This window comes from Apteryx rowi, unplaced genomic scaffold (genome assembly GCF_003343035.1).
Source record: "Apteryx rowi isolate R43461 unplaced genomic scaffold, aptRow1 scaffold_27, whole genome shotgun sequence".
Taxonomy (NCBI): Eukaryota; Metazoa; Chordata; class Aves; order Apterygiformes; family Apterygidae; genus Apteryx; species Apteryx rowi.
In genome coordinates, this window is record NW_020449085.1 from 2599800 (window position 1) to 2615414 (window position 15615).

The 15615-nt window shown below is 45.7% G+C and overlaps 1 protein-coding gene across 1 annotated transcript in view; it reads left to right on the top strand.

Annotated features, from left to right (window-relative positions):
• The window catches only part of ARID3B (AT-rich interaction domain 3B), a 41804-nt gene that overhangs the window by 12479 nt on the left and 13710 nt on the right, over positions 1-15615 (top strand). The window contains exons 3-4 of the mRNA XM_026068436.1: positions 1093-1164; positions 2690-2762. Coding sequence (XP_025924221.1) covers positions 1093-1164; positions 2690-2762 — 145 coding nt within the window. The remainder of the gene's footprint in view (positions 1-1092; positions 1165-2689; positions 2763-15615) is intronic.

Sequence of the window (15615 nt, forward strand, 5' to 3'; positions counted from 1 at the left end):
GTTTGTACTCGGGACGGAGGACGGTCTGAGCCGCCTTGCCAGGTGGAATGGGCTGCTCTCTCTGCGTGAGTGGCTCTGGAGCACTGGCTGTACCTTAGCGCTATGAACTTAGTGGTTTAAAGATGCCTGAACGGGGTCCAGGATCATCCTTCTGTTCTCAGTGCTGCCTGATAGCCAGAGGCTGATTTTGCCGGCGTCCGGTCCTGGCGATCAGTTCGGGATGATGATTTACCAAGCAGAATAGGCCTAACTAGTGCAGTCCCTTCAATGCCGAAACAAAACAAATCCTAATCCAGCAAAGCTGAGCTTTACCTTTCTGTGCAGGAAATCCAGATTCAGTAGCTTGCAGGAGTTAGGGGTGCTGGGTTGGCAAGAAGTGTTCCGGTTGCCTTATTTCCCTATTTCTCTTTGGCATACTCTGGATTTGCTTTGTGGACAAGTAAGGGGAGGGCAGACGGACATTTCCAAAAGTGAAGGGGAGCAGTTCTGTTTCAGCTGGGGAACAGGAAGGAATGACAGCCCCGTGTGAGCAGGCATACACGGATAACACCTGCCCCTATCACCAGCGGCCTTTGGGATGAAAAACACCAGCGGCTTCTTGGCAAGAAGGTGGAAGTGGAGAGCAACAGTAGTGCCCCTTTATTCAGGTGTTGAACCTCACTGCAGCAAAGCACCTGCTGCAGGGGTGTTAGCATGCTTACGTTTAGCAGAAGGAAGAAGGTGGCTGTTAAAGGTGCTGAGAATTTTCCATTAGTGTTTCTTTTCCCTGGTGTAAGACAACTTTTTTGTGTATACATTTCTGTGGGAAATATCTTAGAGCAGAAGAACTTCCCTTACCTTCAGTATTCACCTGGAAGACCAAACACCATTTTTCATTTTGAGCCGAGTGTCCGAGATTCCAGGAGCGCATGTGGTAAATAACACGCAAATGTCCCTCTTTTTTTCTCGTCTTTTTGGTCTAAGCCAGTACCTGTCTTCCTTTGTGTGTGTTTGTGCCCATAAATACACATTTGCAAGCTTTCCGGAATTGTCCCCCAAGCCTTCCCCATGCAGTCCTTCCACCCGTTCATCTCTCTCTTTCTCTCCCCCTAGAATGGCAGTGTGACCTGGAGTGATGAAGGTGATGGATGCCGAGGAAGAGAAATTTCACGAGACTTTGCCAAGGTCAGCCTGGTCACTTGGGTTTTGGGGAAGGGGCAGGGGGGTGACTTCAGGGGTATTCCTTCACTGATCTGTGACTGAGGGCGGCTGCTGAGCCCTCACTATTCTTCTGTAGCGAGGGAATGTGTGAGAAAGCTGCTCGGAAGGTATCTCACAGCCCTCTGGCTATAAACCTGCAAAGTTGGGTTATTTTGTTGCTTTTGATTCCTGGAATGTGGCTTGCACTAAGACTTCATAACCACTATAATTATGACATTTAAAATTTTGGTCAATGCTTTCCTTGGCTAGCAGAACAGGATTTCGTCTCTTGAAACTGGTTAGCATTGTGGTAATAGGTCTGAATGTGGCAGCAATATGTCACATTAGCCGGAGGAATTTATTTTCAACTAAGCTGGCCTTTTCTGAAAGGGTGTAGCTAATTGCTCTGCAAATACCATGGTGCATTTTCTTCCCCAGAGCTCAGTGTGTAAGAAAGTATAGCGCTACTAAGGAAATGAACCCAATAAGCCCCTCTTCTTTTGGACTAGGTGGGTGCCAAGTAGCTAGCTGCATCTCTTGAGAGAGGCTGAAATACATTTATCCCAATGATACATTTATGCCCTTTTCCTCTGTCTTGTTGTAGACCGTCCTGTATCTCAGTGAGAGGCTGACTTCAGCCCTTTCAAACAGTCACTTTATGGCTTCACAGGATTCTTGATAGGTGAAAATTAGTTTTTCTGTTCAAGAGCTAGTTGTTAGAGATGATATTCTCATGCCTGCCCCTTCTGAAATATCAGCAGATAATGCTAGCATACAGTATCTCTTTTTTGGAATAAACTGCCTGTGAAACTGTTGAAAATGCTGGATTTTTGAAGCATTTTCACAAAATGGTTTCTGCAGCAAATTGGTTCCAGGGTGATTCTTCATATTTGTGTTGCTGCTTTCTGGCTTATTTTAGAGGACCCTTTCCCATTAGGCATTAGTTGTCACAGAAAAGCTCTATCCTTTCATCTCCTCCTTCAAGGGACTTGGAGTTTGTCACTTATGTGACAATCCCTGAAGGAGGGAACAGTAGGGCTCGGAGAAGTTGAAGAGACATTTACCTCCCTGGTGCCCCAAAGTATGGACCACTGATCTGCCCTGAATCATGCCCTGAATCACTTGCATACCTTTTGGTTGCTTCATCTTTCTTTTCTGACTTCTGTCAGCTTGGCTTAATAGTTTCCCTCCCCTTTGCTCTCAAATGGTTTCAAACCCTGCTCTGCAGCAGGCTTGAGCCCTATTTCGTTCAGAGTGCCAAACCGTATTGTACCTGGACAAGTTACTGAGAGGCAGAGCAAGACAAACCCTAAAGAGGGTCCTTAGACTATCGCTTCAGCCTTGCCCACTGATGCGGTCAGAAGTCCATCTTTGTTTTGCCTCTTTACTGGCTGCCTTTCATCCCCCAAGTACAAACACCAGATGACTCTCCTTAGAATAAAATAACAATATTAGCTTCTTCCATCTGTCTCGATGTGGATTGTACCTTCATTTTTATTTTTCCCCCCAGCTCTATGAACTGGATAGTGACCCTGAACGGAAAGAGTTCCTGGATGATCTCTTCATCTTTATGCAGAAGAGGGGTGAGTGAACTTTCGTATGAATTTGATACGGTAAAATTGGACCCTGGGATCCTGCCACAGTCTGAATTCTTCCTCCTGAGTTGGAAAGAATTAATCCAGCCCTTGAACTTGCAGATTAGGTGGGAGAGCAACAGTAAGACTTGTGGTAATTGCCTTGGGAGATAAGGAGCTCAGTAAGGAAGAACTCTCCTGCCCTTTTACTTATTATCATAGACACTGTTTCTCTATGCTCGCTCCTACCCACTGCAGAAGTTGTCCGTGTGCTGCAGACCCCAAGAAGTGTGGTTCCCCAAGGATTTGTGCCACAAGGCTGAGTGTCCATGTGGATTTTCTGGTCTCCACTTCAGAATAAGCCGTTCAGGTGGCACGATCGCTTGTCTTCTCGTGTTCTATTTTAATGGCATGTGGAAGCTGAGTGTGAATGCCCCTGCAGACCATCTGCATGGAATAAGAGCACACAATCTGGGGACTGGGAAAATAGACACAAAAATGTGTTTTCCTGTTGATTCACAGAATGTCAGCTTTGTGTTTAGTATAATTTTGTGTAACTGAGTGCAGGAGCACACAGTTTGAAGAAGTTCTCACATTCCTCCTTATGGTACCAGCAACTTATATTTCTTCTCATTACAGTGATGGTGATGTATGTGTGAAGTAGCTCAGCTGGAATATCTCAAAAGCCTCTTTCTGTCCCATAGATAACAAAGTTTAGTTCCCTCCTTGCAAAGTATTTTTGATAAAAATGTACAAATATGCAGTATCATATAAAACGTAAATATTCTGAAGCTGGAATCAGCTCTGTCAGCTCTTATTTTTGTGGGGGTTTTTTGAATTGTCTCAATGATTTAAAACCCTCTGCTGGTTGAACTGCCCAGTGGCTATCAGTATGTGTGTCAGTGGCACACGTACTGAACAGATGTGGCACTTCCATGTAAAGGGACAGGGCTGAATCTCAGACTGTTTGCCAGGAGTTCCAAATATGAATTTTTGCCATTGGGAATTTCTATATGATAGTTTATTAGTACTGATCTTGGTGCATGCATCTCTGTAGGTGACTGGTCATCTGTCTCTGATCACTTCTGGCAAATCTCTTGTGGTGCTCTTTTCTTTTACCTCTCCCAACTTGCCAGGTCAATCAGACTCTTCCAGCAATGAGATTCTTCTGTCAAAAAGTACTAAACTGTACTGTGGTCCTTTTCATTGTTTCCATAAAAATCTGCTGAGTTCTGAGGACAACTGTGAAAAGCAGATATATCAAGGGCCCTTTGCTCCCTCATGGCATAACATTCTCTGAGAGCATGCTGGACCCAACAAGACGGGTTGTATGTATTTGGAGGGGGGCCCTCTTAGTGTCACCAGCAAGATCATGCCCCTGAAAATCTAATAAAGCATAATGATGCAACATCTCAGTCACTTCAATCTGATCGTCGGGTTAGAACTGGACTCTCACCTCCAGTTGGTGTTTTGACCCCTCAATATTATCTGTGGATGTCTCCCCTTCTGTGAATGACTACATCACAAGTAGATGAAGGGCTGTCCAAAGCAGGAGATGCAGATACAGCTGTTGCAGTCGCTGCTGTTCATATTCCTGTCGTTTCCTGGCATGGCTAGAGCTGAGAGTCGACCGTTGTAAATTTTCACTGTCTGGCAGTGTGCGGTTCTGCTTCCAAGGCGGTTAAAAACTTGAACCAGGTTTCACTGATTTTTGGCTTTTATGGGCAGAGGCTTAACCAGACTTAATTAGTTTACTTACAAATATTAACTTGAGCTCGCATGTTAACGTGAGGGCTGGGAGGACTGACGTACAAAACAATAATCCTAAGGGTGTGATTGACAGCAGTAGAAACTTCCAGGTACCCAGAGAAACCTGCTTAATGCTTCTGCTTCTCCTTCCTATTACCTTTTAATTATTTATAATTGATGCATTCCCAGTGCAGAGGCTGAGCTGGTCACCAGCTGCTTGCTGTAGGAGGTTTAGCTATTGGTCAGCTGGGCATTTCCAAGTGTATTCGTTTTCTGGAGACTCCCTTGTTTTCTAGAGGGTGGAAAACAAAATGTAAGAGTCCCACCACCTGTGGGAGACTGCAGGGCACGTGGCAGTTGAGGGCTTGTTCTATTTTTTTGGCACCCCCAAAAGAAATAGGTGGAAGAACTTTGTGGAGTTGAGCTTCTTCAAGTTGACGTGAAAGCTGAACAACATGGATTGGACTGTGAGAGGCAACTCCACTCTTCTGTCTATAATCTGAGCTGTTATGTCTTAGCAAAAAAAAAAAAAAAAAAAGAATCTTTTGATTCAGCGCCTGGTTTAGCAGAAGCTGAACTTGTTCAGTTCCTTCCCATGTCTGTTCTCCTCACTGCTGTCTACAGCAGGGCTATATTTTTCTAGTGAGCAGGTGGACTTGCCCTTTTTTTCTTTCCCCAGTATTCTGGTACGTTCAAAAATCTGGGGACAAATACAGCAAAGTTATAAGATACTGTTCAGACTTAAATTTCTTCCTCCCCTCCCCTCACTTTTTTTGTGCCAGGCAAGCATCAGAAAACAAGCAAGGCTGAACAGCTGCCTTGTTCTGTGAAAGAGTCTCCAAAAGATGGATAAAACTGAGGCCTCATTGCACCTGAGAGCAAAGTGCTGTGTTCCTTAGCTTGTATGTGTGAAGAGCGGCTTAATTTGCACCTCATGTCTGAAGGGAATGGAAAGCAGCTCTGCTAATAAATGTTGCTGGTGTAAAAACAGGGATTTTTGCCATCATCCAGTAGAGTCCAGAAAAGTGCTGGCCCTTGTTTGGCGCTGATGGAGCGCACAGTGAGATTGCTAACTAACACTGAACCTAAAAACCTAATGCGAAAGATAAATGACAGATTTCACAGGAGCTACCGAATAGTTTGAGGGATGAAAAGATTTGGCTGTTTGGAATGTACCTAGAAATGTGAACCCATGAAACAGGCTTAATGCAGATCAAATGTGCAGGTCTCATCTGCCTCTGAGCACAGCAGGTTGTCACTGAATGACCGCAGCTGCAAGTGATAAAATGGCCCTTCAGTGGCAATAATGATGGAAGAGGGAGATGAGAGGAAAGCTGTAACTCTTCCTTTGTTGGATGTTTTATTCCCTGTATGTGCTTAGGTGAATGGGTCCCACCATGACTGTGATTGAAGGGGCAGATGGGGAGAGGATGGGAGACCAGCCGATAAGAGCAGTCAGGGTGCAGGACTAACTTCAAACCAACCCAACAACAGGACCAACCTGCTGATGCAGCTCTAGGGGGAAGATATTAAGTTGCTGTATTGCCTTTTCCACTTTCCCCTTTCTCAGCTCTTCTGCAGTCTCAAATCGAAGGTTATCTTCAAACTGAGTGGGGATGACCAACTTCAGCAGTGGGTTCCCTCCTTCTCTACAGCTGTTTAGTGTCTTATGACAAGTTGAGTCTTAGTGTCTCGAGGTCTGGCTTCTCAGAAGCTGTATTAGTCTCCTGCTGCGTGGGGAGCCGCTCTTTAGATGATGGGCAAGTTTGTGGTTCAGTGTGTTTTTAATGGCACAAACTTAAGGCCCCGCTGCTAGTGCACTGTTGTGGTGGTCTGCACTGCTCAGGGCAGAGCTGCGTTACCGGCACGGAGGCTGGACTTGGTCTGCCTGCCACTGGCATTGCTGCAGGCAGGAGCAGTACTGTGCCTTCCAGCGCTCTCGTGCCTTTGAGCACTGAGGCATGAGCTGATCTCCCTGTGCCACTGCTGTCACACCAGCAGAGACTGCAAATCCGTGTCATTGTTGAGTGCCAGCGGACAAACTTCCACCAGATACGTAGAGGTGTCCCTTAGTCCCTCTGCATCACTTCCGTATCTGAAGTGAATTGGGAAAGACCGTTTTCAAGAGCCAAGGCTAGAGCATTAATACGCTGTATGCCTTATAATAACTCAGGGTAATCTTGCCTTCCCCATCTTTTATGCTCAAGACTGTTGGAAACAATTTTGCTATAGAAATTATGTGATATAAAATGTTTTGCAAATCTGTGCATTTTCACAACAAGATTAGCTTTTCATGCTTTTTTCTTTGGGCTTTGACGCACTGGCACATTAAATATTTTGTGGTGAGATTCTGAAGTCTTTTTTCTTACACCAGAGCCCTCCAAGAGAAATGTTTATGCTTTGTACCGTAGAGGGTTTGATAGCTTGTATGCCGAGCAGCCAAAAGGGCAGGTTTGTTTTCCTTGGACCAGACTCAGTATTGGAGATGGTGACATCTTCCACTTCTTTTCAGGCCTTTCTTACCCTGTGAATATAACTGGAAGCTAAATTTTAGCTCCATCTGTTTTTTTTTTGTGTGTGATAACAAAGGTATAGGTATGATGAGCAGGAGAAAAATGTAGGCATTGGCCCTGAAGGATGTACTAGATAGCATAGCTAGACTGCTTTTTGCCTCTAGATAGTGACGGTGAGTTAGTGGCATGACTCTTCTTCACTGAAGCTAAGGCAGCCACCAGTAATGGAGCTGACTCTATTCCCCTCATGCTGCTCAGGAGAGCACTGCACTGGTGGGACAATTTCATCCTCTGGAACGATCAGCAGGGTTCGTGCAAGAAATCCCTCTTGAGAAAAGATTTGATGAGGAAGAGATCTGACTACATGCTATGGTGTGTTAGGAAGGGCTCCCTTTCAGGGGAAGCGGGTTTGTTCATTTGAAGCACTGCCTTTGTGAAGACCTCGTAAAATGTCTCCGATTGTACAGCTCTACTAATTTTGTTCAAGGTTTCTGCGTGACCTTGGTTTTCCCAGATGGCTTGACCATTCTGGGTTTTTTTTTATGTGTATATACATAGAAGGGGCTTTGTAAGTCTGACCGTGTGGTTTTAATGTTTTCCTGCTGTTGTATGCTCTGTCTGCCCATTTTAGATGTGGAAATACAACAAATCCAGGGTATTGACAAAAGCATTTACTGGTGGATTCTTTTATCTATAGGCGAAATGGTGTTTATGAAATGTTTGTCCAGGGAATACTCTTCATTCTTCCACTGCTTCAGTTTTGCAGGTTTCGTCTTTTGATTATCTGGAGATATTTTTAATCTGAATTAAGCCATGTAGCTCTCTAAATGAGACATCAATAGACATAAATTCTCAGCATCCTTTGTTCGCTCTACCTGCTTAACACTGAGCAACAACAAATGTTTCCCTAAATAGCAGAAGACGTTGTGCAATGGAAAATTCTCACTCCGTGCATTGCACCAAACCCAGTTCCAGCATTTCCTGTGTGAAGGATTCCTCAGCAGAGGCCCGTTTTGAATGGTCCAAAATAACCATGCAAAATTCTCTTCCAAATTAGACCCTTGGATCTGTACATAGCTAAACCTCTGACTTTTGTGCCTCGTTTAAAGAATCAATGAAATATTTTAGGATACATTTTTGTATTTTTAGTAGGAGTGACTTTTCCTTATGCTTTAGGGGGAACTGGTGTTCTGGTTTAATTTCTATTGTATTCTTTTGCAAATGGTTGGAGCCTTTCAGAGCAGGGGACGGCGAATGCTTTACCCTGGGTACTTTAAGACTTTTAAATGATGCTAGGATAAAAACAGAGGTGCAAAGTACAGTGCTTGTAATTGGCATCTCCAAACAACTTGAATACAGCTCCTCGGAGGATAATTGCGTTGATAGCCCTGTACCTGGCGCGGGGGTCTCTGTAGCCCCCAGAGGACCTTTGCAGGGAATGTCTTGCTCATTGAGCTTAGCTGCCAGGTGACTAGAAGTCTTCTCCTGGTATGTGGGTTGACATTTTGAGGGTGGGGGGTTAACTTAGCCAAATTTGGGATAATTTACACAGAAGCAGTAAAAAACAGGCCCTTCTCATAAGAAGAAAATTTCCTCCCCTTCTTTTTAAATTTCAAAATGTTCATTCCAAACATGGAGACACCAGAGGCTTTTTGGCTAATTTAGAAAAAGCCTGAAAATGTCCCTTCAGAAAGACCTAAAAAAATCTTTTCTGGGAAAACTTCTAGTGCAGGTAATTCTCAGCTCAAATAATTAATATGCCTGGGTTTTAACCAGCTGAAAAATGGGGTTTTAGAGAGAATATTGCTTTAGTTCAACAGAAAAATCATATTACAAGCTCCAGTTGTGCTTAATGGGAAAACAGCATTAGGAATTTACTTGGTTCTGGACTACAGAGGATTTGTTTTAAATTTAGCCAGCATGAAAAATGTTTGAGCAGCTTGAATGTTTTGTTACGAGCTGAGTTGGCATTGGAAAGGACACAAAAATAATCTGAGTTTGTTTGGCTCTTGTCACTTTGCAAGAATCTTTATGTAGCTTGTTAATCTGGTGCCAGCATACTCTGCTCTAATGATTGCCAGTTGAAGATCTCTGAATCCCCCTTTCCTGGGGATGCAGAACTGAGTGATTGAGTCAAAGGGTTTTTTTCTCCCATCCCTTGAAGATTGAGATGTTAAGTTGTAACACATTTCTCCAGCATCTCAAAGACTGGATATTTGTTTCAAATCCTGTTCTTCCAAAGCTCTTCCTTATATCAGTACTTCCTCTGTGCTATGGATGGTCTCGGTCTCCCCCCTAAATTTGACAGCATGTTTTTCAGATGATTAATGAACTGCTGCTCTCGAGCAACAGAGACAGTTCAACACTGTGAAGAGATGACCCCGTAGATATCCAGATGGATGGAAGAGGTGGAACTGTTTGGCATGAAGGACTCCAATTTTTCCTGGCTTTGTGCAGCCCTCCCAAACTACCTTTATCTTCCCCAGCTGGCCCTGATTCTCTGCAATTCCTCCTGTATTTGTACCTCATTTTTGGCTAGGGAAGAAGAGTTTGTCTGTGCACTTCAAAGGTCATATGCGTGGAAACCCCACCACCAGCTACATGGCCATTCAACATCTGGTGAAGAAATCTGTAATAGTGAATATATTGGACCCAGCTGTGTCAGTAGCTGCTAAGCGGTTGTAGTTGGAGCTTGGTGTAAGAGAGCAAATCTCCATGGGATCTCGGTTTCTGGCATGGAGGTGCACCCCGGTCAGGAAGGTTAATGCGACTGGAGCCTCGGCTGATATCGCCACGGCACTGGTCGCTGCGAGAGCCTCCGCGTGGGTGCCCGCTAGGCTGCCTCCGGTTCAGCAGCTGAAATCTGATAAGGGGCTGCTGTCAGGCTCACTTATTGAGGAGGGAAGCAGAAACCGATGGTGTTTCGAGGGGTGCAGATAAGAAGGGGGCCTCCTGTCAAATAGAGCGTGATTAATTACCCTCTCTCCTGGCTCCCGCTTTGATAGGAGTGTCTAATGGTCTGCAGGCTTGCCGATCAGGTGGTGACGTTCCCATTGGGAGGTGAGAATGCCCGCTGTGGAAGTGCTGGGAATACAGGGAGAGATTAGATCAGCCGTGGCATGGGCCAAGAGGAAGTGGGGAGAGGTCGTTTCCCTTCTGCCTGCCATTGCTTTTTATTGTAACGCTGAATGAGTCCTCAGGACAGATTCAAAACAAAATGACATACAAAAACTGGAATGCCTGAATAGCCAACTTTGCATGGAACCAGCCAGGGTTTGTCCTTGGAGAGGAATTTTAGCAAAGTGGGAGCCGAGACAGTTTAGGATTCAGGTTGTTTTGCTTGTATCCTATATTGTTGATTATCTGGTGAACTGAATTTTACCTCTGTTCAGACTGTGAGTGTGGGCAGATAATTCATACCAAGCAATTACTCCCATATTCTCCCTTCAAAGAAATATGAAGATCTCTTCAAGATTTGATTCAAAAATACTTTTTTTAACATATTTTTTTAAATCACTCTGGACTTTCCATGGTCTCCTGGGGAAAGCCTGCTGCTTCTGACTGTCTAGTGTTGTCTTCTCCTTTCCTTTGCCCAAGCCTGCTGGAGGTTGGAAGCTGGAAACTGCAGCCTTTTCCTTATCTATACAGGTTGTCGCTAAAAATGTCCCTCTGTGCCTCTTCACCTCTACCTCCAAGGTGTGGAGGTATTTATTACACTCTGAATGTTGCTCTGCAAAATAAATGTTTGGGAGTTTCACCACCTTTATTCCTTACCTAGGACTGGACATTTCTGAAACTAAACTTGATAGAGAGAAGAAAAAAAGAAAAAAAAAAGTGATTGAAAAAGTACAGCTCCAGGCTGGGTATAATTAACTGCTCTTTGTCTCTTGTAGGCAGGACAAGTCTTGGCTCACAGTGCTTCGTGCTGGGGAACTCCCTGCAGTAGGCATGGCTCAGCATGAGGAGAGAGAGAGGCTCTTGGCAGGGGATCTCCATCACGGAGGACTCAAAACCAAGCAAAACCCTGCAAAATGAGAGGGGACTCATTTTCTATGATTCTATTAAGAGCAGTCTTAGCAGTTTTCTTTGTTTAACACCAGTCTACCCAGGATGTAATTTCCAAGTTGGGCTAAGATAGGATGAAGAGTAGAGGGGGAAAAAAAAACAAAACAAAACAAAAAAACACTGTGGACAGTGTGCTCAGGTAGGTGAGGAAGACTTCAGCCCAAAGCGTCGGTCCGTTTCAACAGATGGGAAGGTTCCCCAGCAGTGAGCAGTGGCTATCATCAGAAAGGAGCAGAGCCCGGATGTCCTGATGGCTCAGCCAGCGCCTGTGTCTCAGACATTGTTTCATTGGCAACAGATGTAGAAATAGTCATTTAAAGATTATCTGGGTTTTCCATCTTCCTCAGTCTCTTCTTAAAAAGCTCTTGAAGGGTGAAAATCATACAGTTGCTCCATCTGCCTCTCCAGTGTAGGGGACATTCATGCCTATCCACGTAAGCCCTTCAGACTTCTATTATGTCTCCTTGCAACAGAAGAAGCTTTTGAAAGGGGTGAAACAGCTTGGCAGAAGGGGCTGCTTATTCCTCTTGAAGGACAGATATGTTTATAGCTACAGTCAGACTCCCTCCAGGGAAACTCTTTATCCCAGAAGTCTGAACTGTACTTACAGCTGTCTTTCCCTTCTGAAAGCCGCCAGCCCATGGGCTACGGGGTGATTTCTCCTCCTCCTCCTCCTCCTCCTCCTCCTCGTGTTGTAGTGGGGCTTTTTGTCCTCCTCGTAGCCCTTCTAGTTAGCAAAGGGGGGTGGTAGGTTCTCTGGAGTCAGCAGCCTCTTACCCCGGGGCTATGTTCTCCCACCCTTGGGTCTCCAGGAGCCGGAGTCTGTCTGCTGCTCCCTTTGCCTGGTGCTTAGCACAGCAGAAGGGGCCAGCGGGTATACCTGTCCCAGAGCTTGCCTTCCTGAGGTCCCCCATGCGTAGCAGCTATGCAGCAACCCCTCTCCAGTGGAGACAGACTCCTTGCCCCTTTTGTTTGTGTCTGATTCCTTCAAGGAGCGGTGGCCTAGCCTTGCGTGGCTGGGGCTCCACTAAGAGGAAGAAAAATTGCTCGTTTACCAAGAAAACAATGAGGAGAGGAGTCAGTCATCTTCCTCGCCCTCTCCTCCGAGTTGGGCAAGGCTTCCAACTCTAAGCGTGGTACATCCAGCGTTTTTTCTGTGCGCTGGCAGAATAGAGAGAGGCAAGCTTGAAAGTACAGTAAAATGAGCCTGCCATCAAAAGGCAACAAGTCTTATGCTGTGCCCCCGGCTGCTGACCTTTCCCTCTGGAATTCTCCCCTCTGACCCGCGGATCATTAATCCTGATGCTGCCAGATGACAGTAATCCATCATGGCCCCTGACAAGCCTTGCAGCCGCCTGTGAAAGGATCCGCTCCGCTCCAGCATCCAATCATCCCCTGATACTCGTTTTTCAGCCTTTCCTGTTCAGGCGCTGGGGTTTTCCAATAAAGACTTTATCGCCTTGCTTTTCCTCCGAGCTGGGCTGGGGGAGGAGGGGGCTGAAAGAGCAGCCTCTCCCCGCTTCCCGTCTCTGGTTCTCCGTGAGCTCCTCTGAAACGGGCTGAGCTCTGGCTGACTCGATGACGAGGACAGATAATTCGCCAGGTCCAAAACCCCAGCCGCTCTCCTGTTCCCTGGCTTGTCCCACTTCAGGGAACATTGCTTGGAGCAGCCTCCTCTTATGCAAAAGTATAAAAGGAAAATGAGCCCATCTGCCTGTATAAATGGTAGAATGACAAAATTAGTTTTGTCCCTGCTGTAAAATTTCTCAGCCTGCTTAAATTTTACAGGAGGGAGGGGGGAAAAAAAAAACCCAAAACTATAGCTTTTAGCTTAGTTTATAGAGTTACTAATTAAATTCCAGGGCACTTCAATCTGGAGGTCTTATTTAAAAGAAAACTTCAGGAAGGGAAGGTGTCAAAAGGGTGGTAACATGAGGCCTGGAGGTCAGATCTGATTGCTGTTTCGGCTCCAGCTATGAACAGGCTCCCTGGAAATGCACTTTAAGCCTTTATTTCCCTTTAATGTTGATAGTATTTGTCTTTATCACAGCACTGTTTGCATACGTTTCCTTGTGTATGTTTTTGGATCCTGAGATGGGAGAGTCTAGAGAAGGGTAAAACTCTGGGATAAATGCAGTGTTTTGAAAAGCAGCTATTTTGTTACGTTCCCGTATTAGCGGCTTGTTTGCCGGAGGAACCTTACGCATGACCCTTCGCTTTCGCTCTCCAGCCACCCCATCTGCTCACGGCCCAAGCGGAGCTGCGTCAAAGTCCCGGCTGGACAAGCTAATACCATTCTCCAAATTGGATTGGGGAAAAGCGGGTGGCTTGGGGTCGCACGGGATTGCGGCAGGAGCAGCGGGAGAAGGTCTCAGTGCTGCCCTGGCAATGCGAAGGCTTTGCTTAGCAGTGTGATAGTGCTAATAGTTTTCTTAGCGATTTACCTTGTTGGAACGCTCTGGCTTCTGTCGCTGCTGGGGCAGAAGTGCTGAACTGCCAGTGAAGGGGTTTTTGGTGGTGGTTTTTTGGGGAGGGGGGAGGATGAGGGTAGGAAGAGCCACCCCAACTCTTTGCTAGAGTATCCGAGATAAATGCTTTACTGCTTTTGCGTTGGGAGTGGGCTGGGCGTGACTGCCTGGTTACTGTGGCTCAGCTGATGAATGATAACTTAAGGCTGGTAACATGATCGCTTCCAGCCCGCGGTGTGCGTCTGAAATGACACTGCTACTGTGCTCTTAATCTTTGCCACAACCGCACGCGCCAAGAGAAGATGGTGGGCGAGGGAAGACCAAGCCAACGGGAGGATGGCATTTAGACAAGCTGGCCTTCGGAAAGGACCGGTTCCTGGCTTGGGCTGGCTGGCTGGAACGAGCGGAGCCAGAAAACATTCGGACAATTTGGAAATGTTTCTCCCGCTGCTCCCTGAGGGAAGTGTAGCATATGAAATGCAGGAAGAGGATCTGGTGCAGTTTATGAATGATAGCTTGGAAATTACTGCTTTACGGGCTTTTCTGTTGCGGACAGGGAAGGGATTGTTTAGACGGAAGGCAAGTAAAAGAAGGTATGGTAGATATAAAGTAGCAGAGAGTGCAGACCAAGCCTGATGAGATTGCTGTTTACGTTTTCTTATAGTTAAGCGTTAGTAACTTAGCAAAATTGAAGGCAGCCCTTTAAAACTGTAGAAGTTTACTTTTTTATCCAGCATCTCATTAACCTGTGGGAATTGGTGCTGTGAGCTAATGCATAATAGGCCTCCCCCCCCACCCAAAAAAAAAATTACACGGTTACATGTGTAATGAGAACATCTGCAAAGCTGAGCTGAACTCCTTTTCACTAAACAGAATAAAACCCATTTATAAGGGCCATAAACTGCTCTGCTTCAGGGCATTAACCGAATCACTCGCTGATGAGCGGTGGCAGAAGTCTCCCCTGTGGGTTGAGTATTCCATAATTGTCCATTACGGCCTTTCGTAGGCTTTCCTGTAAAGACTGGTGCTGACCATTGTCGTAGACAGGATACTGACCTCAGATGGACTGCTCTTTGATCCAGGACAGTATTTCCTATGCAGAATAAAAGGTTTGCTACATCAGCGTTTTTTTCCTCTTCCTTTCCTTGCCTAAATCTCATTAGTTTGACCTTTTAAACCCCCCCCACGCTTTATCACTTTAAGGTGCTGCTAAAAGCACACTATCAGGTTAAAAATCAGATTTTCGTACATGTGTTAACCCACAAGATGACCAAAACTGAACAGGAAGGACAAAGCTGTTTCCCAGCATCTGCCCTGTGCAAGCAAGGATAGAGCAGTCCCCTATTTTGTGCTGCCATGCACCCGGGCGGTAGCATTTGGACACCTGGGTGCTTCTCGCAGCAGCACATCGCTGGTGAGGATGCCTGGCTTTGCAGCAGGCTCGTGAAGCTGCATAGTTGTCCGGCAGTATGATCCAGTTCTCTCTAGCTGGGCTAAAGCAAGTTTACATCTCCGTCTCCTAACCCTGTGTGAGATAATGGTGGGATGCGTTCAGTGTCTGAAATGAGACACACGGATACGTTCTTGTGCCATTTGTTTATTCACCCACCGCATCAGCACCGTGTTTCTAGCTCTCCTGCAGCGAGCTATTGCTCCAGTTGGGTTGCATGTGCAACTAAGGTGCATCTGTAGCCTCATCAAGGTGTCTCACGCTGCCATGTTATCTGCCCCAAGTTCCATTCAGTAATGGATTGGCATTTGATTTATAGGTTTCCATGATCTTTTAGAAACTGTAACTGAAAGTCTGTGTGCATCCAGCAAGTATCTCTTTAAACATAAGCAAAGCAGAAAAGAGGTTCGATATTTTCCTGTGTTTGGGAAGGTTTTGGCTGCAGGGGGATTGGCTGGGTTTTGTGGGAGTGGGGGCTTCTTTTTTTAATGGAAGGAGGACCCTAAGTGCAGGAGACAGAAGGTTTTGAGACCATTACTCAGTCTCCTTCCCGTTCTTTGCCCACCCCAAAGAAGGGTCAGTGTGAGCAGAGACATGGTAATGCACAGGATCAGCAT